The 27,230-nt window shown below is 35.8% G+C and overlaps 3 protein-coding genes across 5 annotated transcripts; 2 read left to right on the forward strand and 1 right to left on the reverse strand.

Moving 5' to 3' along the window:
- Window positions 1-665: 665 nt before the first annotated feature.
- LOC129873894 (outer envelope pore protein 24, chloroplastic-like) lies at window positions 666-3,771 on the forward strand. The gene is made up of 3 exons (XM_055949082.1): window positions 666-988; window positions 1,175-1,534; window positions 3,387-3,771. Exons 1-3 carry the CDS (start codon window positions 788-790, stop codon window positions 3,465-3,467), a joined length of 642 nt encoding a protein of 213 aa, XP_055805057.1. The 5' UTR covers window positions 666-787; the 3' UTR covers window positions 3,468-3,771.
- A 597-nt stretch (window positions 3,772-4,368) lies between these two features.
- LOC129873893 (pentatricopeptide repeat-containing protein At4g36680, mitochondrial-like) lies at window positions 4,369-5,901 on the reverse strand. The gene has a single exon (XM_055949081.1). The coding sequence runs from the start codon at window positions 5,799-5,801 to the stop codon at window positions 4,572-4,574; it is 1,230 nt and encodes a 409-aa protein (XP_055805056.1). The 5' UTR covers window positions 5,802-5,901; the 3' UTR covers window positions 4,369-4,571.
- Window positions 5,902-10,241: 4,340 nt separating this feature from the next.
- Window positions 10,242-27,230, forward strand: LOC129873316 (uncharacterized). 3 transcript variants are annotated; one of them, XM_055948388.1, is made up of 14 exons: window positions 10,249-10,767; window positions 10,858-10,926; window positions 11,105-11,212; window positions 13,665-13,739; window positions 14,363-14,524; window positions 15,144-15,179; window positions 15,444-15,550; window positions 16,643-16,714; window positions 18,468-18,563; window positions 20,890-20,938; window positions 21,080-21,672; window positions 23,297-23,479; window positions 23,560-23,680; window positions 26,863-27,230. In XM_055948388.1, the coding sequence occupies exons 1-14, from the start codon at window positions 10,423-10,425 to the stop codon at window positions 26,932-26,934; spliced, it is 2,088 nt and encodes a 695-aa protein (XP_055804363.1). In that variant the 5' UTR covers window positions 10,249-10,422; the 3' UTR covers window positions 26,935-27,230. The 3 variants fall into 3 exon arrangements, with proteins under 3 accessions (XP_055804365.1, XP_055804363.1, XP_055804364.1); XM_055948389.1 differs by lacking the exon at window positions 18,468-18,563 and having other exon boundaries at window positions 10,252-10,767; XM_055948390.1 differs by lacking the exons at window positions 23,297-23,479; window positions 23,560-23,680; window positions 26,863-27,230 and adding an exon at window positions 22,107-23,281 and having other exon boundaries at window positions 10,242-10,767.

A 27,230-nucleotide genomic window follows, 5' to 3' on the forward strand; every position in this document is an offset into this window, starting at 1 on the left:
AATATACTAAAATATTTTTTTAATTTTGTGCCTTAAACATGTCATATGTAAAATAGAAATTAAAAAGTTGTTAAAAAGAAAAAAAATATATTTTACTAAATTTTCTTTAGGACAAATAAGTTAAAACAAATGAAGTATTTGATTTTTGTCGAAGGTAAAATAATCAAAAATAAAATTTTGCCTTGATAATAGTTCAAGGGAATACATTATCATCAAACTAAAAATATAACTTATCATAATTCACAGCTACATACACACACACATATATATATATATATATATATATATATAAATATTATTTTGATCTCATAAAAAAAAGTTGTGTACTAATAATATTAATTTAATGTACTCAAATAAATAAGATAATAACTTTTTATAATTAATTTTTAAAGTATTGAAAAATAAAAAATAAATATTAATTAATTTTAATTTTAAATTTAATTATCTTTTATAAAGTTCAAGAATGAGTTAATACTAAAAGAAGTTGCGTATAGATGCCAATTTTTTTTTTATTGTATTGTTAAAAAAATGTGACATGTCATTCTATTAAAAGAGAAGAGTATACTTGAAGAAAAATAAAAATAATTGAGTGATGCTCTTAAAAGAAACAAAAATAATATTAACGGGTAAATTTTGGGTGACTATATAATAAATTTGCTCCACCTAACGTAAAAAATCTGCCGGACCTTTCGCTTATGGCCTTTCCCTCCACTTTAAAACCCCATATCAATGCCCTTGGCCTCAACGCTTCCTCCCAATTCTGCCTTCCCTTTTTCGTCGTCGGAGGATGATAAGCACTACTCTCAGAGGGCGTTATGAAGGCGGCGTAAGGGAGGCCGTTACCACCGTCACCGTTCACGGAGGCGCCGTCAAATTTAATGGTAACGTGACTGAGGCCACCTTCGTCAATGGCTCCTCCTTAGAAGGTCTTTCTTTCTCCCTAGAGAATCCTGGCTCTTTCCTTGTCGACTATGACGTCCACAAACGGGTTTGGGATTTCTCACTACTTTCTTTGTTTCAATTTGTTTATCAATTCTGCAATTCTCCTTGTGTCAAAATTGTGAAACGTACATATAAAATGTTAGTCAGATTACACTTTTAGTATGGAAACTCGATAAGCGAGGAGTTATATCTTCTCACTAGAAAATGATGAGATTTGTTCTATTTTCTATAGGATGTGCGTTTTCAATTTATGAATAATGTGAGGGTTATGAAGAAGCCTTTGAACTTTACCTATACTCATTGGAGGGGAGACAACAGAACTGTAGTGGATGGGACACTTGCGATTGACTCGTCTAACAAGTTATCAGCCAATTATGGGTTTGATTCTGGTAACTGCAAGTTAGGGTATAGTTATGTGCATAGAGGCTTGACTACTTTGGAGCCAAGCTATCATTTTGCCAAAAAATCGTGGGATGTTGCTGTTTCACAGCGGGTGGACGAAGACAATGTGGTCAAGGCTTCGTATCAAAGTTCAAGCAAGGTGTTGGGGCTGGAATGGTCTAAGAATCCAAGTTCAAGTGGAGGATTTAAGGTATTATACTGTTTCAATTTTGACTTGTGCACTGTGTAGTGTAGTGACAATGGATGTGGTGGTTCTCTTCTCTCATTGAACTGATTGGATTTATTCTATTTAAGTTCCTATCAATTTGAATTCTTAAGGCATGATAATTCTTAAGACCAAACGAAGATGAATAATTTCTTGAATTTGATTATTTCCAGTTATATCTCTTTTGTTTCTGTTTACGGATTGTTATGTGAATTCACATTTTCTAGCTAAAATGGTTCTTCTGGTTACAAAATTGAAAATCTTTCAAGCTTAGCAACTCGATCTTGAAATTGTCGTCTCAACTTTAAAAGATTTAGTTTCAAATATTAATTTAATGTGGAACTAGATTTACACTTAATTAAACTAGCCTAGAATTGGACTAGAATAAAAAGAGTCCCTTCAGCTCCATTTATTTCATCCTTCTCTATAGTCAATGAGACACATGCATATACACAACGTTTTGTACCCAAATAACCACTAACACCATAATCACCCGGGAGCTCAACGCAATTGGTTCTGTCTGTTGTATATAACAACTAGTATTATTTAATAACAATAATAATTGTTATAATAGAATTATTATGTGAGTTACAAATGAAAAGCTAAGATGGCTATTATAGAGTTAATTTTGTGGTTACCACACTTGAAAAACTCCTACCATAATAACTAGGCTTCGGGGGTAGCAATTGTAGAATTAGTCATATTTTTGCTAATTTCTTTTCCTCGCTACTATTCTTAAAATTGTACTATTGTACTTTGTCCCTTTCAACTTCCCTCAGGTTTTTTTCTTGTGGTAGTAGTAATCAGAGGTGCTATTTTTGATTTCTTGTCTTACTATCCTAGGGATAGAATTTATATCAACCGCTTAGCTTAGGGGAAATTACTATCCCAAAATAAACTTTTCCCAAAATGCATAGGCTGATATATCTATATTCCTATATTTTCATACAACAATTCCCTGGCCGTTCAGATTCTCCAAAATTATTTTGTTAAAATTAGTAAATTACTACAACATGTTTTGGATAGTAATAATATAATTTAGCTATGTTTCCTTTTGCAACTCCGTGGAGTAATTTATATGTCTTTCCCCATCTAATTTGTTGTTTAGACTCCTTACATATGCTGCAGCATAAATAAAGTAGTTCATTTGTTTTGACTGCCTTAGTATAAGATTTGATGTAAGATTAATGAATATCACTCATCACCAGCCACAGTTGAAGAATATTGCTTATGTCCACAGCCATAAGAAGTTTGTTAATGCTCTAGAAGAACCCTCACATGATTTTGCTTGTTTATACTGCTGTCAGCTAAATCACAGGGATTTAAAGTTCCTTTGGATGAATATACAGAAATCAATTGGACATTAACTTCTTTGTTGGATATGTTAACCTACATCTCTTACCCTATTGGACCCTCTCCCCAAGAGTCATCAGTGTTGCATCAGAACTTTGCTCCCTTAGTGACTCGAACTCCCAACCTTGACCGGTGTTTTCACTTGAAGGCACCCTCTCTTGTCAAGCATGTAGCTTGTGATTTATCGAGTAGGGAAAGCAGAAGGCAAACAGGGCTCATATTTTACGTCATACCACCGATTTGCATCTTATGCTTTGTTGTGCCACTAGAAGTACTTTCATAAATATACCACCATTAATCTGATCAAAATCAACTTTTTATGGTATTGCTATTGCCTTTCTATTCCTCTTAGCTATAAAATAATATGGTTAACTCGCATGGGTGGTGTTTGTAATATGCTGGATCTTTCTAGTCACTATCTAATTGTATATATATGAAGTAGAATTTGCATACACTAAGTTTGGATTGTCTTTTTGTTTTATAGATCTCTGCGTCTGTGAATTTGGCAGAAGAATCAAAGTTTCCAACATTAAGTGTTGATAGTAGGGTGCATGTTGAACTGTAGCTTGATGATATGCCTCTGCGAGATTTATACTACAGGTGCCACACATGGTCAGCTTTGTGACACATTCACATTTGAATACGTCTCTTCACAAATGACACAGCACCTCTCTTTTAAGCATATTGTTACTTGTTTTATTTACTTAGGTCGGATAAGGATATACTTTTATGCTGTGCAGTTACATCTAACTCTCCTTATTTGTTGGTGCTATATATTACTCTCCAGAAATTTAGTTTCTGTCCGAACATGGCCAAATTTATCAGAAGCATTTCTAAGATATACATTGATGCTGGGCATGTTTATTTCACCTCCAGAGCATTTGTGACTAGTTTATCAGCTGATTTATGCATCGGTTTTGATTCTAATCTAAAAAAGATTAAGCTCTTCTGTTATATTATAGCTGCCCCGTTCCAGCATTGTCTCCAATCTATTTGTTTTAAAATGCGTTCTTAGTTAAAATGACAGGAGATTAAGGTACCATTCTTCCCTTTGCGATAAAACAACACACCACTTGTGTGAGCCTGATATCATTACCGCTCATTGGACTTGCTGCTTTACAAAATCCAAGTTGAGGGACGAAGTCTTAGGAATCAGCTTAATTAGAACTCGCAAGCATAAGCTCTGGCTCATCCCTACCATCACTGAGCATTCTATAGCTCAAAAGGAAATGCCTATAATGGTCAATCCTTAACTAACTAATAAGTTATACATTGTTGTGCCAACATATTTGAATAGTGGCATCATAGAAGAGAGAGAGGTCGAAACCTCAGGCTAAACCACCAGTTAATGCTGTGATTACAATGCCAGAGATATGGCGACATGTTCATGAAATGAAATTCACGAGAGAGAACATAGCAATGGATCAACAGGACATTCAGCACATGGAGTTCCACATCTGCAAATATTGTTACAAACTTCATGTAAAGCTCTATATTAACTTCGTATAGGTCATAAAGAATGGCAGGTCCCAAGCGAGAACTCACATCTTTATGATAAACAAGAGAAATTCAATGATCTAAAAGACTGCCTAAGTTATAGAGGTGTGTATAAACACTTCTAGCAAACAAAATCATCCGACAACATCCACCTACTCAGCCAAAATTAGTCTCATTGGACTCCATTATCACCGGCTTCAACTTTAGCCAAACCAAGGTCCTCCTCTAGCTTGGTCCAAGCTTTTACCAAGTTAGGAGGGAACTTCTTCTTCACAGTTCTACTCATCCCTTTTGCATCTTTCAACTTTGATTTCTTCACTAAACCTTCCACCAAATACTTGAGTGTACTGAAATCTGGGATCTTATGAACTCTCACACTCTCCTTGAACACCTTATACCCCGTCTCAAACCTTCCCTTCTTACACAAATAAAAGATTAAAGTCCTAAAAGTTGCAGCATTTGGGTTGCACCCATTTTTCTCCAGATCCTCATAAACCGTCTGTGCCTCGTCCATCAATTCATTCCTACAATAACAAGTCATCAAGTAGTTGTAGCTAATCGTGTCGGGTTTTAATCCAGCATCGCTCATTTCCTCAATTAAAGCTTTCACGCCCTCCGGAACACCACCCTGCATGTTCATAATCTTTACATTGTATGCACCAACATCTGGTCCACACCCTCTGTTCACCATCTCATTCCATACCTTCTCGGCCTCATCACTCTTCCCTTTCTTGTAAAATGAATGCAGTATAGTAGTGAAAGTAACAGTTGTAATCTCCACACCTTTCTCCTCCATCTCCTTGAGTCTTTCCATTGCCATTTCCGGCGACCCCATTTCACAATATGACCGAATCAATATACCGTATGACACTTTATCAGGTAAAAATCCATACTTGACCGGTATTTCATCAAACAGTTGGGCGACACGATCATATAGTTTCGAGTGCACGCAAGCTGATAAAAGCACATTGAAGGAAATAGATGATCTGGGGGTGCCTAAATCACCCATCTGATGATAAATTTTAAGTGCGTGATCAAACATCCCCGCGACACCATATGAACGGATTATGGATGAAAGAAAAGGCTCTTGGGTAATTTTGGTGCTATTCTTGTGAGATTCGAGGAAATTTTCGATGTCGGAGAAACGGTGGGACTTAGCGAGGCGCCTGACTGTGTATTCTTGAGCATAGCGGGAGGACAGAGGGGAAAAGTAACAATCAGAAACGGAGGAGTAAATCTCAAGGGCTTTGTCAGGGTCGTGCTCCGCTTTGAGCTTTGATTTTGCTTTGGAGATAGAGATGGTGGTGGGAATTGGCGAGGCGGAGGCGGAGGCGGAGGCGGCAGCGGCAGCTGCGGCGGTTGTGAGGTGGCGTGCCCGGCGCAAACCTACGGAAGAAGACATTTCTTCTAGGGTTTAGGTGGGATTGAAGATGAGCTTGGAAATGGAGTAGGGTTTAAGGAGGCGTTCGAAGGCTTTCACTTTGCAAGTGGCAAGAAAATAATGTAAAAGGGCCTTTGAGAGTGAAATGAAGCACAGGGAATTTGTATTTTATTTTTATTTTTTTTATTATAAATATTTAATTAAATGTTAATTATGAAGAGATGGGGTTGAATTAGAATATTTAAAAGTTTAGGGTAAAAATTAAAAAATTAAAAACTTTTAATAAAATCCTAATTTTCATTCATTTACTCCACTTTTTTAAACTTATGTTCTCTATTTCCCTCTTCTCTTTTCTTTACTCCATTTTTTAAAACTTCTGTTCTTCATTTCCATCCTCTCTTCTCTTTTCTTCATTTTTTTAAACGCTCTTGTTTCTTTTTCTTTCATCTTCTTCTTCCCTAACTTCTTTACTTTTTTTCTTCTCCGTTTTTCCTTTTTTTTTTAAACTTTTTGTGTTTTCATCTTCTTCTTCTTCCGATGTTGTCATTCTTATTTTTTTCTTCACTCCGATTTGATTGTGAAAATTATATTAAAAAATTGATGAAAAGAGAAGAGAACAGAAGAGAAGATATGTTGTAAATGTTTATATAAACATGAGTTGTTCAAGCAACCAAGAAGATATTTAAACAACCAAAAGTTGTTTAGTTCAAACAACCAGAAGATATTTAAACAACCCTAAATTGTTTAGTTCAAACAACAGAAGTTGTTTAAACAACCAAAAATTATTTAAAAAACCAAAAGTTGTTTAGTTCAAACAATCAGAAGATATTTAAACAACCCTAAGTTGTTTAGTTCAAACAACCAGAAGTTGTTTAAACAACCAAAAGTTTTTTTGTTCAAACAACCAGAAGATATTTAAACAACCCTAAGTTGTTTAGGTGTTTTTTACAACCCTCTTATATGTTGGACCTATTTGTAAATAGCAAAACTTTGGGGTGTATAAAAATATTCTTTTTTAAATTAGCATAACCCATTAATACCTAATTATACTAGAGTCCCTTTTACCCAATTTTTAAAACTTGTGTCCTATATCCTCAAATAGATAACTCAAAAGTCTCTTTTAATTAAAATCCCCGCAAGTGTCAATACAAGTTCATTTTCCAATGATTTCAATTCGGGAAAATGACCAAAATCATGTCTTTCTTTATTAGCTTTAGATTTAAAGATTTTGGGTTAAATACATCGACATTCTTTTTCATAATATATGGTATTATATTATTTTAATGAATATAACGTTTGGATAAATGGTACAGAAAAAGATCATATTTATTCGTGTACTATTAAATTCATGTTATATTTGTCTGTCGTTGAACTTTTTTATATATTTACCTTTATCATTCAACTTTAAACATATATTTGCTCTAGGATGATTAAGGATATATATTTTTTGTCCTTTAAAATTTCCTCATAATTTAATTATTATACACAACACAATTTTATACCCATCCATTTAACCTATAAAACACTCTTAATTAGGGTTGGGTATTTGGTCAGTTTGGTTTGCAAATTTCGATTCGTTTTTTTTTATTTTTGATTTGGTGAAAATGTTAAACAAAATCAAACTGAAATAAATACGATTTAGTTCGATTTTCACATTTTTGGTTTGATTTATTTCATTGTGTTTTCGGTTTAACCAAATTTAATAAACAAAAACGGTGATACATATATTTTCAATCATGGCTTCACAAGACAACTCAACTCAAATACTCGTCTTTGTCGCTACTCGTTGCTAGTTAGGAGAGGTGGAGAATGCCCACGCCCACTGAATTACATATGTTATACACAACCAATTGACCAACATATAAAACACATTTTCAATCATAGCTTCACAAGACTACTCAAGTATCGAATCACTTATGCATATTGGGATTGGAATCAGCGATGATTTGAGTCTGTTACTGAGTCTCAGAGACGAGGACGACTGTTGTCTGTCAATCGTAAGACAACAATGATGAACTGAGCCGTCAGGTCTCTTTTTCCGTGCAATAGCTCACCGAGGCAGCGTTTGTTGCCTTCCCACCCAGCGGCTACTTCCTTCCCACGCATTGGCCACATGCCTGATACGTTTTCTATGCGATATCGCGCATCTGAAGCCTTTTAATAACACAAAGATATAGTTCACCTTTCTAATTCAAAAATTTACCCTAGAAAGAAAAGTTTTCAAGAAACTACCTCCAAGGTTCATTCATCATCCAAGATAAGATTTGACCATGGTATTTCATAATTTCTTAATCGTAACACCAATTAATACCTTTTCACTCATGAAATCCATATGTTTTCAAAAAAAATCTACACGTAAGGTTCAAGAAACGAATTCTTGCCATCTTTTCCTCCAAAGATCTTACATTTCTTAAGAATTTGGAGCGTATAAGGTATGCAAGGCTATTCATAGTGTTGGACTAAGTACGTCTCACGCCCTACATCTAAATTCAGTCAGTAAGAGTTTAACCTATGTTTTGATCCAACTTTTTTCTTGAATTTCAAGTTCCTAATTATTCTTTGTTATTGAGTGTAATTCTCTATCGTTAAACTTATGATTCCTTATATGATCTTAGTTCTTGATTTTTGTTCATGCTAATTTTCACATGAACTCTAATTGAGTTGTTGAAGATTTTACATTGTTATATATTATGCATTGTTTTCAGTTAAAAGTAAAAGTATTTCAAAGATATTAGTAAAGGAAGAGTTTTAAGGGAACTTGAGTGTCCCAAGCGCATTAATTTTGAAGTTTTTGCATTACCATTCATTGTGCATGATTTTCATAATTTTTAAGTGAGTTAAAATATTTTGCATTACCTTATTTTGAAAAAGGCATGACTACTTTAAAAGAAAGCACTATCAGTTTTGAAAAAGCAATTTCAGTAAAGTAAAGATGAGTATAGCCTCAAAGAAGTAATTTTGAGTATTGACTCAATATAGATTTGAAGAGGCGCCTTGGAGTAACTGGTAAAGTTGCTGCCATGTGACTAGGAGGTCACGGGTTTAAGCCTTGAAAACAGCCTCTGGTAGAAATGCAAAGTAAGGCTGCGTACAATAGACTCTTGTGGTCGGGCCCTTCCCCGAACCCTGCGCATAGCGGGATCTTTAGTGCACTGGGCTGCCCTTTACTCAACATAGACATTATTATTATTATGAGCGTTGGTACATGTTTTGGAAGTAATATTGAACATCGATTTGGGTAAAAGTTAAGATAACTTAAACCCTATAATCTGCGTCGCCAATATAGATAGGATCGTATCGTTGGTTCGGGCGACTCCTCACCCAGCCTCATTGAGGGCTTTTTAAATGGATCCATAAGTTTAGTTTTGTTATTCTATGCTCATGCAGGGTATAATATGGCTCTGATAACATGAGCTAAACGTTGTGTATCATTATAAGGCTCATACTAATGATTGTCAGTTAGAGAAACTTCCTAAGAAAAGTAAAATATATTATTTTAGTGTTTTGCTATTATTGTATATCTCATTGTAAAACTTTAATGATTTCACTTCAAGTTCATGCTTTACTTTCAGTCAGGTTACTTTCAGGTTTTTTTTCTAGTTCATGTATTTAGTTCAATTATTTATTCACTCAGTCTTACTAGATATAGTGCATTGCATATATTAACGTCATTTGGCATTGCATCATTTTATGATACAGATTTAGATACTCACGATAGCGCAGACATTCAGTAAGATCTCTTTCCATCAGCAGTTGGTGAAACCTCCTCGCTGAATGGCTCTAATTTAGTTAATCTAGTTTATTTGATTTTTAGTCATTGTTAATGGAATAGTCAGGTAGCCATGGATCTTATTCCGACACGTATCTCCAGTTATGCTTCATAGATAGATAAAGTTAGTGAGTCAATTCAGTGTTCAGTATTCAGAAAATTTTTAAAACATTATTAATGTTATTATTATTTTTATTCAGATTTATTTCATACTTTTGCATGAGATATTTTAAAATGATTTTAAATGTTCATTTTACAAGGCTTTCACATTTATGTTCAGTCTTCCGCTCAGTGGTCAGCCAAATCAAGAATCTGCTTGGGACCAACAATAGTTTTTGAGTGCCGACCACGTCTAGGATGTAGGCTAGGGACGTAACAAAACCGTAATATGTCCGGCCCTACTCCTAATACTGTAATCTTCAACGATGACAATTATAAATATTTTAAAAAAAGATATTTAAAAAATTAAAATAATATTTAGATTTATTTAGGAGTCAACCCATCTAAATTTCTTACCTGGATCCTTTTAAAGTAAATTGACTATATAAGCAGATGCCTTAGTAATTTCAGAGATTTGCCTTTGAATTTTGTTTGAGAATGCTAATCTCCTTCATGATTTATGATATTTCCTTATTTTGATTTTTCTATAATAATTCTTTTCACCTATTTATTTTTAGTTAAAAAAAAACTCCACAATTTTAGTTTTTTTTTATAAAGAAAATATTAAGCTCTTCTTTAATTAGACGGTAAAAGAGACACCCAAAGCTCTAAATCCTCAGCTCCAACTAATAAACCCTAAACCCTTCCTCCACCATTATTACTTGTAGTTGAAGTTTCATTCTTCCGGCAAAGTACATCAAGAAAACGTCGGAGATGGATTTGGACTTCAACGGTCCAAGTAAAGTCCCAAGCAGGCAAGCTCGTTTTGCTCCCAAGAACTCCAAATTGAAGCCCCAACCAGAAGCCAAACCCAAAAGTGAAACACTGCCATCATCTGATTCTTATATTTCGACTAAAAAGGAAGAATTAGGTTCACAAACCTCACTAAGAGATCATATAGCGAAAAACGGAGAGGCAACGGTGAAGGACGACGTTTCATTGAATGGAGAGACTACGGGAAACGACCTTGCAGAAGAACAAGTTGCAATAGAAACTGACAGCGATCAAGATAAAGTTGTTCGTGAAATTGATGTGTGGCTTACCCCTTCCTTCAATCAGGTAGATTTTTCTTGATTCAAGTAACGGTTGCTTATTTGTTGGATTTGCAATTTTTTCTATTTGTGAAGTATATTTTGTTTTCGTTGTCAGCTGTATGTACTCCAATATCCGTTGAGGCCCGAATGGCGTCCCTATGGATTGGATGAAAAATGCCAAGATGTGAGTTAAAATAGCTTTTAATGTTTTCCTTTGAGCAAATTGGTCATTATTTAGTTTGCGAAATGAATCAGTAGCATCAAACATTGAATTGAAATGTGATGCTAAAGGCAGGAATGGGTTGACTGGTTTTAAATGACCAGTTTGGACGTCTGAATTCGATTTTTTAAATATTTTGCAGGTGAGGTTGAGACCTTCAACTGCAGAGATGGAAATTGATTTGGCAATAGATTTTGATTCTAAAAATTTCGACAGAGACTCTGTCCATGCAGCAACGATGAAAAAGCAGGTTCATTGAGATATGCGGAAGCTAGACTTTTAATATTTTTTTCTCTTCTTAAACTGCAACAAAGTCAAAAAAAAGGAACTAGGTGATTTCTCTCTATCTGTATAAGCCTTGGTGCAGAGAGTAACCTGGTACATTTGTTGGCAGGGGCAGATTTACTTGGTCGGAAAAAAATATTATATATATATAAAATTGAATGGAAAAAAACAAAAACAAGGAAATCTATTAAAATGATGCTATTTCTCATTAAAAGCATTACAGCTCACTTGGTCAGGCGCTGCTGTCTCGAACTTGAGTTTCTTAGTTTTATACCCTGCAACCTTCAGCTTTTCTTTTCAAATATATTGCCTAGACATACACTAGAAGATACTTTATCAGTGACACTAGACATTAGTGACAATGGATAGTTCACACAAAATAAAATTTAGTACTCTTTCCTTCTCATTACTCTAAATTCAGTATACTGTGAGAGAAGAAGACAGAATACAAAATGAATTACTCAAATTCAATTATTCAAACTCAGAATATATTCAAAGTTCCAACTGTGGACCTCTTGGGAGTTATATAAGCTTTGAACCAATTAGTCCAGATTAACATATATAGCATCTTACAATAAGATATTAATGCTGTAACAAAATTATAGATTAAAAAAGAATGCCTCTTCCTTTTTTTGGCAAAACATTGTACATATTTTTAGATTAAGACCATAAGATTCAAAACTATTTATTTTCTTCTCCATGCAAAGCCAAAACTAGGCAAACAAATTAAATGGAGGGAGTATTACCTTTATCTCCATTTCTCCGCCTTAAATTCCACTTGTAATACCATCTGTTTTGGGCCTACTCCTTGCTCTTAATGGACGTGTGTATAAAGACAAAGGCGGATCCATCTGGAACATAGGGAGGGGGGGGGGGTCATCAGACCCTGTTAAACTCAGTTGTTTTATTTATTATTAGTTGTATATACCTTAAGAATCGAGTATATATTTGATTGTTCACCCTGATACACTAAAGTGATTTGGGGCACTTTCTGATTCTGCACTTAAGTTCTGCTTTTCTGATTGATAGCCCTGGTTCGATTCCTATTTCTAGCATAACCTTATATTATATTTGTTTTTGATTAATAAAGAGGGACCCTGTCAAAGTTAGAATCTCATATTAGGAGAGTCGAGTGTTCAATTTCGTGTTCTTTAAGCTTCAATTTTCTTAACAAAAGAGGCTTGAAAATTTGCAAAAGAAATGTCTAGAGCAAGAGTTGACCCTACTCCCTTTACAAAGCAACTGAGGTACTGGAACAAGAATACAGTTTGTTAAGTGTTATCATTTTTGCTTAATATATCCACTTCTTTGCATATGATATATATTTAGTTAAACTTTCCAATCAAGCGGTGTCACGTTCAGCATGCATTCGCCTCTACTTGTTCGCTTGTTTATTTAGCTGCTAAGAAAATTCTCATCCATGAAAAAACTGGACCGAACTGAATTAATCGGTCTTTGGTTTGGTTTCAGTAATTTTTTTAAAATTTCTATATTTGGTTCGGTTCTCGATTATAGGGTCCAGATTTTTCTTGAAAACTAATCCTTCATATATGAGATGCCCTTCTAAAGCTTCCTTCGCAACAACTGTTGTCTGCACATCTGCAAGCACATCACATTTATTGTTTCATATCTCCTACTCTGGCCATACTTAGCTCAATATAAGTATAAAAAAGATCATCAACAACAATAACAACATACCCAGTGTGATTCCACAAGTGGGGTCTGGGGAGTGTGTGTACACAGACCTTATCCCCTAACTTGTGTAAGGTAGATATGTTGTTTCTGATAAACGATAGTATATGATGTAGGCTAGCATGCATGCAGTAGAGGTTTGCATTAGTGTTGTCATGTCAGCATTCTATCTTAAGGATCCTATGTGTTCATCTCGAGCATCTTTAGAGATTAGTCCCATTTTGACATTATTATTAGCATCAAAATTAGAGAACTTAGATCATACATTGAAGAATCGAACCGAATTTGCAAAGACCAAACCAAATCGAACTAATTTCGGTTAGGTACTCGGTATGCACCAATGAAGAACCGAAAATCGAACGCCCACCCCTAGTTTTCAGAACATGAAAACTTGCCGGAGTCAAGTATAAATGGATCATTTATGTTCGATCATTTTGAAGTTTATACATTGCTCATAACTTATCATAATAATTAAGTTTTAAGAGTGTTGCATGTCAAATTTCGTAACTAGTAAATTTGCATGACTATGTTGAAAATTGTGGTGCCCCCCGCCTCCTTCATATCCTGCGGGGCCTCTGTATACAGATACATCTTTCTACTTCATGGTTGTATTTTGAGAACTTTGACATTTAGATTCTGGAAACTTTGCACTTGATATTTTTCCCTTAGCCGGAATTACAGTTCTAATTGTTTGATCCAAAATCTGATTGGTTCTGAATTTCCAGACTCTTTCCACAAAATGGGTGCCATTATCAACTTGCGCCTCAGACTATGCTGTTGGGATCCTCATTGGTGATAAGGTAAACGATTTGTTGTTGATGGCTTAAATGCATATTTAACTTCTAGCCTCGTGGAGTTCTGATTGACTAAAAGTTAGTATTCCGCAGTTTTTGTATGTGCTTTTGCTGCATGTTCAGCTTCGTCCTTTTTTTTTCCCTTTCAAAAACTAATTTGGACCAGAACAATGTCAGGCGGCTACTCTTTCAACCTCAAATGTAATCAAGTCAATTTTTTATCAGCTTCAAGTTGAAGCAAATTATTCGCTATCAAATCTAACTCAACTGTTACCTATGCATTCGGGAGCTGTTATAATACTTCTGAGTTCTGGCTCTCTTATTTAGCCCAAGTTCTGCCACTTAGTATTAAAAAAAATTGTTAAGTCCTTCTAGTTATATTCTTCCATTTCTTATATACGTTAGTGTGAGAAACTTCAACTAAAATTTCTACGTTTGCTGATAGCTAATGAAGCTCATTGCTGCAGTCAAAAGAAAAAATATGCTGTAAATACGGTTTCCAGTACAACTTATGTACTGTTCATTCAATATGCACAAATGTTACCTTGTCCAAAAAAATAAAAAAAATAAGTATCAAAGCTTGTTAATGTTCTCCATAGTCACGCTCTTGCTTCCTGTTTGTTATGCAGTTACACCTCAATCCTGTTCATGCAGTTGTACAGCTCCGACCATCACTGCAGCATCTTAAGGGAAGTGAGTTGAAGAAGAACATTACCACCAGCACTGATGAAAAAAGTTGTGAAAACGAGGAAGTCAAGGAGAAAAAGCCTGTGGGTCCATCAAAGAAGCAGGTTCATATCATGATTTGCTCTTTGATGCCAGCTCCTAAGCTCAACTTATGTGGACCTTGTATACAACTACTTTTCATGTGATATTATGGTACATATCAGTGGCTAGCACTTAAAATATCCATATGTCACTTTTCCCCTTCTCTGAATAGCTTCACTTTTTGAGCCGAGGGTCTATCAGAAACAACCTCTCTACCCCACAAAGGTAGGCGTAAGGTCTGCATATATCTTACACTCCCCAAACCCCACTTGTGGGATTACACTGGGGGTATGTTGTTTTTGTTGTTGTATGTCAAGGACTTCTAGGTTACTGATTTACTAGCTTTGCCACATTTTTTGGATAAATAATGACAAAAGAGAATGCCTAAAGATTAGTCTTCTATGGTTAAGCACTCTTCTATGGTTAAGCACTCTCTGCTATTTTCAGGACTTCTTTTCTAGTATGGTGGACTTCACACTCAAACCCCCTTACACAGGAGCCCAGTACCTGAGTCAACCCCAACCTTATTGTTGGGGTCGATGATCTCTTGCAACTAGGCTATCCCTCCCCTGATGCTGTTCACGCTTTTCATATAAGTGCTTTATCCTTGATGTATTCTTGAAACATATACCTTTTGTGCAGAACAAACCACCTGGGAACTACAAGGATATTGGAGAGGTATGAACGCCTGTTAACATGTACTGACAAAATTTCTGTTTTTCAGTATTAGCTAATAACTCTTCATATTGTTCATTAGCTTGAGTGGCTGCCGATTTTTGTCTACTATGGTTTGGATTTGACGTTTCTGTTGCAAGTGTTTTCTATTTATATTTACTCAGGAGCAGTTAGCTTTCTCGATGCAGTTGCCAATATCATTTCAAACAGTTTCATTAATACTGATCCTTCTGAAGTTATTGATATCTATTTCATTTCCTGTTTTAGCATTGGTTACCTCTAAAATACCATGGGGCTAGTAGTGACATTTCAGCCAGATATCTTCAGAAAATGGCCATGGAGGGAGGCTCCCCAGTACCATTTTCAATGAGCCAGTATGTATCTGCTAATATGGTTGATTTTTCTTTGCTTGAGCGATATATTTTTTGCAAACAACTTCTGTTTAGGAGTAACTGGTAAAGTTGTTGTCATGTGACCAGGAGGTCACAGGTTCAAGCCTTGGAAACAGCCTCTAGCAGAAATGTAAGGTAAGGCTGCGTACAATAGACCTTTGTGGTCGGGTCCTTCCCCGGACCCTGCGCATAGCGGGAGCTTTAGGGCACCGGGCTGCCCTTTAACTTCTGTTCAGGACAATGAGAAGACACATTTTCCCTGCTTTAGAGCATACATTTATCTACTCTCATTCTTTTTTGGTGAAGTAAGGGTATTCACTAAAAAGCATCCAGAAGATGCAAGCAGAAAATTACAAGAGAGGGAGATAGTGCCTGCTCATACAACAACATACCCAGTGTTAGTGGCTGTTCATAGACACACAAAAAAACTATTTTATCACTAAGGAGCAAAGAAGATGAAGAACAACATACCCAGTGTAGTCCAAAAATTGAACACAACTAGTTACAGGGGACCTGATTGAGCCAACTAAAAAAATTCAGTAAGCATTTTGCTTTGAGTACATGAGTAGGAGTTGAAATCCCATCAAAACATCTATGATTCCGTTCATTCCAGACGTACCATAAAATAGCAGCAGGCACTGTTTCCCAAACACCAGCTTTCATATGCGTCTTGATGCTGTTAGGCTTGACCCAGGCTAGTCAACAACAACAACCACCACCACCACAACAAAAAATCCAGTGTAATCCCACAAGTGGTGTCTGGGGAGGGTAGTGTGTACGCAAACCTTACACCCCTACCTTGAGAAGATAGAGAGACTAAAGAAACAACATGTAGTAATAAAAATCTAAGAGTACGAAAGTACAAGAATAATACTAATACTACGGGAATAATAGCACCAACCTTCTACCCTAATTGACCCAGGCTAGTCCAAGAAAAGAAAAGAACATGCTCCAAATATCATATGCTACAGAACAATGCAAAAGAAGATGTCTTAACACTTTCAGAATCCAAATTGCACATCTACTCTCATTTTTATTCTAAAACCAGTTTTTTCCTGCTAATTTGATACACAGGGTTGATTATCTGAAAGCCATTTGTCCTGCAAGACCAACTGACACTGACAGATTAAGAACTCTTAGAACAAGGTACTGCAGCCACTTTAATTGGTCGTTCGCATTATTGTTTTGACATTGAAAGGTGTGGAGGTGCTGCTAAGGACAAAAACATTTTTTTTATTTACATCTATTATCATAGAGCTGTCTTCTTCTTTGCTATGTGGTGTTATCATCCTCTAGTATTGCTGGACCATTCCACTAACTGCAAATTATCTTCTTCTTTTTCACAGAAATTGCATATTACTGTAATTTATTTCCTTATCTCCCCCTTCCATTTTATTTATTTATTTAATCTCTTTTTGCTCTCTGTACAATGTTGAGTAGAGATTGTGTGATCTTTGATTACTTGTTCACAATCTAGTTTTTAGTTAGCAATTGACTTGTCTTTGGTTGATTGACTGGTAATTTCCTACACTGTCAGAGATTAGATTCACATAGTAACTTAAGCCTAGTCGCCACTTCAATGAATGTAATTCTCATTGACTAAATTTGTAGATCAAAATATGAACGAAAATCTTTTTCTGAGCTGGGGAAAAATCTCTCTAGTGGCTGATTTAGATTTTTCACTACAGGGGATCGAAAAATAAAAATGTAGTACTTGAAATTTGAACTTGGAACCTCAAGGTATACTTTTTTGCTGAGGGGGTTCAGGTGAACCCTCTAGATCCGCCCCTGACAAGAATGCTTCTGCTGGCTTGGACTCGGGGGAGAAAGGAGAATTTCACTTACAGAATCAAGTTCAACAAAACATTGTGGAGGGGATTTCTAAGAATGCAACATTGGGAAGTTTAGCTAATCTTTGGCGATGTGTGATGTTGGAACAAAAAATATTTGGGTGGAAATTAGGAGAGAATATAAACACAAGAAAAGACTGGAAGCTATTAGTAGCTCAAACTCTAAGGTCCGGCTATTCTTGGCAAATGGTGTTCCATGACACACACACAAAATCCCATTTTGATTGTTGGACTTGTCTATATTTAGGTCAGGTACATATTGGTGTTCCCTTGTTGGTATTTTAATAAATAAATTAAGAAAATAACAGAGAGACTTTGAGAGAAAAATACTGCAATGAGGCCAAAGAGAATTATTTTCTTTTGCTTTCTGGGACTCTACATTTATAAGAACAAAAACAGTAAAAAAGTAATGGTAAACTAGCCTAGAATATCTCTGCAAAATATCTTAATGAACTAATTACTAATAAATAGAAAAAATTAGATAACCAACTATTAACTTGGATTTATTCAAAAACTAAGCAGTAAAATAAAGTTACTGTAGTTCAAAAGCATAATTCTAACAATCCGCCTTGCTTGAGGAACTGCAAATTCTAGACTTGGCTGAAATTGACCTCATGAAATCTGCCAATTCATCTTCTCTTGCAAGGCTTGTGTGCATCTTCTGTAGGATCAAATGAGAAGCTTTTATCTCTCATTTCAACTTGTAAAATCTCTTGCTTAGTGGAATCAAACATCCGACAATATTTTTCTCCAAATAATAATTTAAATCCTTTTTCCATTAACTGACCAACACTCAACAAACTTTTATCAATATCAGACACATAAAGAACATCTTCAATTATTTTTGTACCTGAACTTGAATTGATTGCAACACACCCTTTTCCTTTTGTAGGAATATAGTCATGTCATATGGTTTGTACAACCACTATCAATCATCCAAAAATCATATTTTTTGGTTGAAAAGTAGATTGCCAAAAATAAGTTTTCTTCTTCAGTGGTGACTTGGGCAACTACTTCATCTTTTTGAAATTTACTTTTGCAAATTACAGCTTCATGACCAAGTTGTTTGCAAATCTTGCACTGTGCATCTGGTCTCTTCCAACACTTATATGGAGGATGTCCATTTTCGCCACAATGCTGACAAGGTGGGTAATTTTTCAAGAATTTACTCTTGCTTTGAGTTTTGTGATTGGCTGCTAAAGTTTTTTCAACCATGCCATCTTGCCTCATAAGCCTCCTTTGTTCCTGTACCTGCAAAGAATTTAACAATTCTATCAAGGTAATTTTGGACAGATCTTGTGTGTTTTTGATAGTAGTTATACATGCTTCACATCTTTCGGGCACCGTTACAAGAATTTTTTCAACAATTCTTGAATCTTTAAATTCAGTGCCTAGCAGTCTTACCTTGTTAACAATACCAAGTAATCTGTCAAAATATTCCTTGACTGTTTCTGACTCTTTCATTCTATGCAATTCAAATTCCCTTATTAAATTTAATACCTTCATTCCTCGTATTCTTTCATCTCTAGCATATTTTGAAGATTCTTTCTTCAGATAGTTTCAAATTTCTTTTGGTGATGCGACTCATGATTCTCGTGAAAATAGTTGTTGAAACAGCAACAAACAAAGTTGTTTTTGACTTGGACTTAATGATTTTCTTTTCCTTGTGACTCTTGATTTGGGCCATGTTGGGATTATTACGCAGCGGATTAACTTCATTATCCTCTTCCACGACTTCCCAAAGATTAAGAGCCTCCAAGTAGGCTTCTATTCTCACAGCCCATAGTTGATAGTTCTCACCATCAAAAATAGGAGGCGCCATTCATGAAAAGCTATTTTCAGAATTCATTTTTTTCACTCACAGGTCCCTCAAGAAAAAAGCTCTAGATATCAATTGTTGGTTTTTTAATAAAGAAATTAAGAAAATAACAAAGAAAGACTTTGAGAGAAAAATACTGCAATGAGGCCAAAGAGAATTATTTTCTTTTGCTTTCTTGGACTCTACATTTATAAGAACAAAAACAGTAAAAAAGTAATGGTAAACTAACCTAGAATATCTCTGCAAAATATCTTAATAAACTAATTACTAATAAATAGAAAAAACTAGCTAACCAACTATTAACTTGGATTTATTCAAAAACTAAGCAGTAAAAAAAGTTACTGCAGTTCAAAAGCTTAATTCTAATATCCCTCTAAGGCATGTAGAAACAATTAGACTCTGAATTCTCTCGGTACTGCGTACGTCAGTCAAAAAGCGGGAAAAAAAATCTCCAGACTACTGGGGCTATGAAGGTTTTTATACTAACACCATGAAGTGGTAGGCTAAGCAGGAAAGGAGAGAACTCAGACTTGAATTGCAAGGCACAATTAAAGCGTGCATTTTACTGAAGAAAATTGAATCAAGACAATAAAATTTTCAAAAACTTATACTTATAAAGATAAAATAAGTATAAACACAAACAACTATATAATCAAAGCAGACAGACATCCTGGCTTTGAGTTTCACTGCCACCATTATAAAAAAAAATCCACGTGCTTGACCCATGAAAAAGAATCAGACCTGCACATTAGGGGTGTGTTATAGGCATGACTAAATAAATAAGAGTATGCTCTGTTAAATAGCACTTTTAGATGAGGTGTTCACTCACTCCAACATATATAGCATTGTTTATGCTGGAAGCATTGTTGTCCCCTTTTGCTTTTGTGCGTCTGTGTGTGTGTGTGTGGGGGGGGGGTTAGTAGGTTAAAGGCTTAAACCTTTGTTGCTTTCTTGGTTTGTCGTTGTAGTAAATATGAGCAGTACGAGATGCAAGGATATATTATGCTTCGTTTTTGCCAGAGAACCTAGTCTGCCAGAAAGTGGTTTTTGTTCTTGATGTTCTAGCAATGAAGTAAAAAAAGAAAACACGTCTTGCTTCTTTCTAGTTTAGGAGTAATTGGCATATCTGCAAAAATCTTCAGAGCAGTTTTATGTGATAATCTTATTTCCATTTATTTTTTTCATCACTTTTTTGAGGCCAAGTACGGGAGTGGACTGTTGTTCCAGAATATGCAGTTGAATACATTTTCATCATGTTACTTGGCCAAACTTGCACCTCACTGGTCATCTTATCCTTGATGTTCTACCTTTGTCATCTATCAAATTGATTTCTTTTCATTTAAAAAGAACCTTGTCCTTAATAGCCATCAGTTGTTAAAATTGATCCCTTGGAATTAATTATTATTGACTGGTGTGACACATATTCGTTGTGGGTGTGCTGATATAGTTAAACATAAATATGCAGCCTATGACTTGAATTGCTTATTGTCTTTCTCTAGCCTGAAATTTGCTGTTTCTTCCATTTAGTATCCAGCCATGCGGAATAGATAGCAGTTCTTGATATGCCATGTTTTTCAGTTATCTTAAATTAACATTCTTTCCCAGTCATTATATGCTCCTAACTTGTAAGTTGCCAAATGGATGGTTTTCAGGTTGTCTCGGAAACCTCTTGAAGAACGTGTTAGAACTTGGCTTCTTGAGGTTTGTACCCACTATTTGGATTTTGTGCTGCTTGTATATTTTTATGCCTGCAAGGCTGCAACAAAGTTTGTTTAGATGGCCCATGGTCCTTATAACTCATAAAGGCAGCACATTTCTAAATATGAGTTCTTTTCGCAACAGGGACCTCCAATTATTCGTTTTGATTCTCTAAAGCACCTAGCGCCAGATAATCCTGTTGATGAGATTTTGGAAGTCCTCAAAAGTTACGCACAATTAGTTCAAGGATTATGGGTTCCAAAAAGTTCATTAGTCTATGACACAAATAATGGACTTGAAGTTTTAGCGAGGAATTTTGTTCTTTACGAGTTCACCAAGAGTACCCTAATTAAGAAGTCAGTGTTTGGCAGGAGGCCTGAATTCCTTAAAGCTGCAACACCAGTATTAAAATCATTAGCTGTCGAGAGGCCTGACCTGAATGATTGGAAGCTCAAAGAGCTTCCTGACAAGAAATTCGAAAACCTTTATGGTGATGTTGTGAGAGAGCAGCAAGCTATCTGGGAGTCCATGGGGAAACAGATCAACGATATTTTGCATGGAGGAAGAAACAGGCCTACTATGAAGAATCCTCTAAACCCAAAGGCCAACATTCCTGCATTGTCAAGTGGTGATAAATCCACTCCTAGCACATTTTTGAGAACATCTATGTCAGAAGAAATTCGAGAAGCTTTATCAAAGGCGCTTCAAAATGTTTTTAGAATCCATAAGGTTTGCAGGTGAGGTCTCTGAAAATGACTTATGAACTTTCTGCCTTTGTTGTTTATTATCTAGTGAAAAGTGATTTTGGGTATTCATCTTAGTCACACAAGTTGTTAGAGCTTGAGAATAAATGCAGAAACCTGGGTCAAACAGGTGGTTTATTGACCTTGGTTTGATTTCTCAGCAAATTTACAATCATGTTCGGGCTTTTTTGAATTGCTATTCTTCCTTCAACTTCTGCCACCTGTTGTCCTCCCTTTGTGTTTTTTTTGTTTGGTTCAAGAACCCTCACCTTTTTATGGCTTTTGATATTATCCTTTGGATCTTAAGGAATGTGTAATTAGGTGATTTTTTAATCTCCCCTGTAAGGTAATTACCTCTGTACTCAATTCTTCCTGATTTTCACCCTCCCTTTATTTGATTGTTTCATCCTTTTTTTTTTTTGATGAAGTAAGATAATTTCATAGATGGCATCAAGAAGATCCAGAGGTTACAAAAGTAGTAGATGCACAAAACGATATCCGCCATAGCTACAAAACCTGAGCTAATGCTAAAGAGCTGATACAGGGGAGAGATTCTGCCAACTGAACAACCAGAAAAGACATCTACCTTAAGAGCATAAGTGGGAGCTGGAAATCCCATCAAAACATCTTTGGTTCCTTTCTGTCCAGGCACACCAAAAGATACAGGCAGGAATCATCTGCCATATTTTCCTGATGGACTTATCAACTTCCCATTGAGATGAGCATTCATAGGCATCTTTTATGCTTTGTGGCATAAGCCATTTGAGACCAAAAATAGAGAGAAACATGCCCCAAATATCTGTGGCAACTGGGCAGTGTAGCAAAGATGTCTATTGGATTCTGAATTGTTGAGGCAAATGAAGCATCTATTGACTGTCTGAATTTTCCTTCTGTTGAGATTATCCTGTGTAAGGCATGCTTCATATAAGGCTATCCAGCTGAAACATATCTTAGGGGAGAGTTTTGTTTTCCAGATATATTCCAGGGCCATCTGTCAATTATCTCATTTGGAGGAGCATAGGTGAGAGTAGTGTTCCTTCACCGAATAGGGACCATCCTTCCATTTTTGGTTGTCACTTGTCAGTAATATCTGGCTTGACATAGTGTTCTTCCAATTCGGACCGTAACTCCATAAGGTGTGGCAATTCCCAGTCTTGAATATTCCTCCTGATTGTTTCATCATGAGTATGACCAGTCTTCTAAAAGGATGAGATGGTCTTAGTTATAGTACATTTCTCTTTGCTTTGGAATATTTTAATACCTTTGAGTAATGGTAATCCATTGTCACTCAGCAGTCCTGTTTATGTTGACTTCTTGTTAGTTGAGGTGAGTTGTGCAAGGATTTATGTCGGAATTGTCCATCACAAGATTTATGTTGCCTTTTTAGTATGTTATTTACCTACTTTACTTTTCTCGAATGGTAATGGATCATAACATAGAATATATTACATTGTCTTTTTTCCTATGAGCCTCACCTGTCTGAGATTTAGAAGGAACAGAGTTGTTTTGTTGTTCAAGAAAAAAAAATTGTGCATGACTTGTTTTATTGACATGAATTCCTCCATCTAAACTTGTGACCCCTAACAGATTGAGAATCCACTGTTTTACTTTTTGCCAGTTTGCAGCAAATCTGTGAAAAAATGGAAAAGGAAGATCCAAAGAAAGCTGTAACTGCACCCACGGGTGTTTCTGATACACTTCGAGAACAGATAGAGGCAGTGGTTAATCAGATTGCTGTAAACATCCATGGTGTCTATGTTTTGAAGTCATCGCCAGATAATCCACAGTATGATGCATTGAGGTTAGTAACTATTGCTATTATAACTAACATTACTTGATTAACACCTAGGCCAGCGGCTAATACATAGTTTTGGTTCTCAGGAAAGTTGTAATTGATCTTTTTATGGCTGAAGGGCTGAGTGCAAAGTTAAAGAAAGCATCTATAATTGAAGCTGCCAAGTTGCAACTGGGAAGGGATGTTACCAGTGTTGAGTTTCAAAAGGTGAGTAGTTCTTTTCTTACTTCTCGTGAGAATTAAGGTATATCTTCTTTGACTTTATTGTATGGGGTTTCAGGTAGTGGCAGAAATCAATAGTTGAACAGTTTTTATCATAGTTGATGTAGCAATGTCAATTAGTCAATCAATCAAATATGCCTACGCTGGGTTGTTTAAATAATTGTAAGAAATTTGTCTTGAAGGCATATTTTAGGGGTCTCTAAAATAGAGGTTCTCTAAATCTCACACCTGTCCGTGCACAAACCTAATGTGTGCGCAGCAACAACCATGAAAGCTTGGTACAATTGGTTGTATTCTATCTAACCCAAGTCTACATTAACTCCAATTGATTGTAGGTCTTTGATCCACTTTCTCCTAGTAATTTTAGGTCTATTTCATCTTTTTTAGCGCCTTCAATCTCTAGAATGTACATATGAACTGGTAACTTGCATGGTAAATAAGTGTTTCACAGACTTGCAGGCAAGGGGATGTTGATGGAGGTGTTGTTGATTTGATTCCTATAGATTGGTGTGCACACATTGGTTTGCTTTAAGAATGCCACTTAGAAGAAGGGTCATGCACATGGTAAGCATTTTCTTGTGGAATTAAGGGGTTTTTATGGGACGCGCAACAATGTTAATGCTAGGTTGGAGGTGTGGAATCAAACTTTGGAGTCTAAAGGGTTTAAGTTAAGTAGGACCAAAACAAAGTATCTTGGGTGCAAATTTGGTGATGCAATGCAAGAGGCAGGCGTGGAAGTGAGGCTTGACACTCAGGCTATCCCCAAGAAAGATTGTTTCAAGTGCCTTGGGTCTATAATTCAGGAAAGTGGAGACATCGATGATGGTATCACACATTGTATTGGTGCGATATGGATGAAGTGGAGGCTTGTATCTAGCGTCTTGTATGATAAAAAGGTACCATCGAAACTTAAAGGGAAGTTTTATGAAGTGATGGTTAGACAAACTTTGTTGTATAGAGCGGAGTGCTAGTCGGTCAAGAACTCCTATGTTCAAAGATGCATGTCGCGGAAATGAAGATGTTGAAATGAATGTGTGGGCATACGAAGAGTGATAAAATTAGGAATGAGAATATTTTTGGGATAAAGTGGGAGTGGCCTTCGTGGTGGACAAGATGAGAGGTGCGAGATTGAAATGGTTTGGACACGTTAAGAGGAGATGTGTAGACGCTTTAGTGAGGAGGTGCGAGATGTTGGTTATAGTAGGTACGAGGAGAGGTAGAGGTGCACTGGAAAAGTATTGAGGGAATGTGATTAAACAGGACATGACTCAACTTAGGTTACCAAGGACATGATATAGGAGCGTATGGCAGACGCATATTAGGGTAGAATGTTAATCGGCAGTGAAGTGTTGTCGTGTTTTTTTAGGGTTTAGGTGTGTTTGTGTTTGTCTTCGTACTGGTTTGTATTACAATCCACCATATGATGCACTATTTTATTGTATTTCGATTGTCGCACTATTTTGTTGTTCTTGTTCCTTTGTTAGTTGCTATATTTTCCCCCTCATTGTTTTCTTACTCTTTGTACTTGAATTTGCTACACTTGAGCCGAGGGTCTTTCGAAAGCAATTTCTCTACCTCCATGAGGTAGCAGTAAGGTCTGCATTCACTCTACCTTCTCTAGACCTCACTTGTGGGATTCCACTGAGCATTTTTTTTTGTTGTCTGCTAGTTAAAAAGAATTTCCTTTTTCATTTTCCATTGAGTTTCAAATACTGTTATTTTCTTTCCCCTTCTTTTTATTATTGGAGCTATAGTTTGGTAAGTTTTAATGTAGGGTGTGTCCGGTACAAAGGAAAATATTTTCTAAGGAAACAAGTGAATTTCTTACCCTTTTTTTTGGGTACAGTATGTAAGCAAAACATATTATCTTAAAAAAATTGTACATAATTTAAATAAATACTATGTGGTGGGGGTGGTGGGGATGGGGCTATGAGGGAGGGGGTGAAGATGAGGTGTGTTTGGAGGGTAGGAAAGACACAATCAATGTGAAATATCACTTATAGAACTTGTTTTCCCTACTTCTAGAGCCTGTTTGGATGAACTTATTTTAAGTAACTTATAAGTTGAAAACTGCTTATAAGTTAAAAAAAAAAAGTAGGTGCAACCCAACTTATTTTTTTTTGACTTACAAGTTGTTTTCAATTTATAAGCTGCTTAAAATTAGTCCATCCAAACAAACTCAATTATTTATTGTGGCTTATTTTAAGCACAAAATGACTTTAAATTAGTCAGCCAAACACTCAAAAAAGCTGAAAACAGCTTATAAGTAACTTATAAGCCAATCCAAACGGGCTTCTATTAGGAATTCATTTTCCTCATTTTTAAGGAACTTGTTTTCCTAGAGAAGGTGATCTCCAAATTTTTTGACCAACTAAGCATAGGAAAATCGGAAAACATATTATGGGTCTTGTTTTTCCCGAACACACCCTTTATTTCAAAATTAGTGAGTCTTTTTCAAATTACTACAGGTAGGAGAAAAAAATTGATGACAACAAATGTAGACGGTCACCACAGACCAAGCTAACCGTGAAGGCAAAACTATACATGATATTTTTTTTCGTGGAACTGCTCTTTGTTTTAGCTACCAACCTAATCCAAGAAGAGGGAATGATACTTGGCACTGTTTATGCAAACTGCTCATTTTTTAGAAGTAAGCTGATCGGACGTTCTTTTTTTAAAAATAATAATTTTGAAGACCAAGTTAAGGTTAAGTGCAGAAGGTTTTAATCTCTTCTCTGCCCCTCCTACCTCCATTTCACCCCTCATATTTCCATGACTTGCAGCAGAGGTGATTTTGCACATTCTGAAAACTGAGAGACCAGAGAGAACAAAATAAAAAGGAAATGGAAGAACTCACCTATCTGTTTGGTATGTGCAAAGAAGAGAGAGACCGTCTTCCTTATTAAAAAAAAAAAGGAAGAGAAACGTAACAGTTCCAAACTTCCATGTCATCTGATTCTGTACTGCATCATTGTGGTCTAGAATCCTTCAAGTTGCCTGGAACTTCGTATTGTGAATAAGCTCTAGTGTAAAATGTTGTCGGTCCGTCATATTGCAGTGATTTTTCTAAAATTCGTGCTGAAGCTTCATTTCTTTTGTCTAATTCCTGATGGAATATAGAATTTATTATTTTTTTGAATCCTAAATATTTTTCTATGCTTCTGCAGGTTATGAAGGAGCTATGTCGCTCAGAAAATTCAGCATGGGTTTTTGGAAGTGGTGACGGTAATCCACAATAGTAGTCTGCTATCTTTAATTCAAGTTGTACAGGTCACGGAAAGTTCAATGTTAGTTGCGGAAATTCTAAATACTGAGAAGCTTAATTGTTTGGTTTTGGGGTTATACGGTTGAGCTGTTGTTAGGAGACGCTTTGCAAATCTGGGAGAAAATTTACTAGATATCACATTATCAGAAGAAATTGAACAGCAGATGCCAAGCCTTTTTTGCTCTTTCTTTTCATTCAATTCATTCTTTTCATGAACGAAAATTAAGTCAGATGTCTATTTTCAATGCCTTTAATATCTCTGTTGAATTA

The sequence above is a fragment of the Solanum dulcamara genome, chromosome 11, assembly GCF_947179165.1.
Source record: "Solanum dulcamara chromosome 11, daSolDulc1.2, whole genome shotgun sequence".
Taxonomy (NCBI): domain Eukaryota; kingdom Viridiplantae; phylum Streptophyta; class Magnoliopsida; order Solanales; family Solanaceae; genus Solanum; species Solanum dulcamara.

Coding starts and splice junctions, on each gene's coding strand:
- LOC129873894 (XM_055949082.1), top strand. CDS start 788: ATGATAAGCACTACTCTCAGAGGGCGTTATGAAGGCGGCGTAAGGGAG. Junction 989..1,174: donor ACTATGACGTCCACAAACGG/GTTTGGGATTTC, acceptor TATTTTCTATAG/GATGTGCGTTTTCAATTTAT. Junction 1,535..3,386: donor GTTCAAGTGGAGGATTTAAG/GTATTATACTGT, acceptor TTTGTTTTATAG/ATCTCTGCGTCTGTGAATTT.
- LOC129873893 (XM_055949081.1), bottom strand. CDS start 5,801: ATGTCTTCTTCCGTAGGTTTGCGCCGGGCACGCCACCTCACAACCGCC.
- LOC129873316 (XM_055948388.1), top strand. CDS start 10,423: ATGGATTTGGACTTCAACGGTCCAAGTAAAGTCCCAAGCAGGCAAGCT. Junction 18,564..20,889: donor TTCGCCACAATGCTGACAAG/GTGGGTAATTTT, acceptor GATGGTTTTCAG/GTTGTCTCGGAAACCTCTTG. Junction 23,480..23,559: donor CCACAGTATGATGCATTGAG/GTTAGTAACTAT, acceptor TTTGGTTCTCAG/GAAAGTTGTAATTGATCTTT.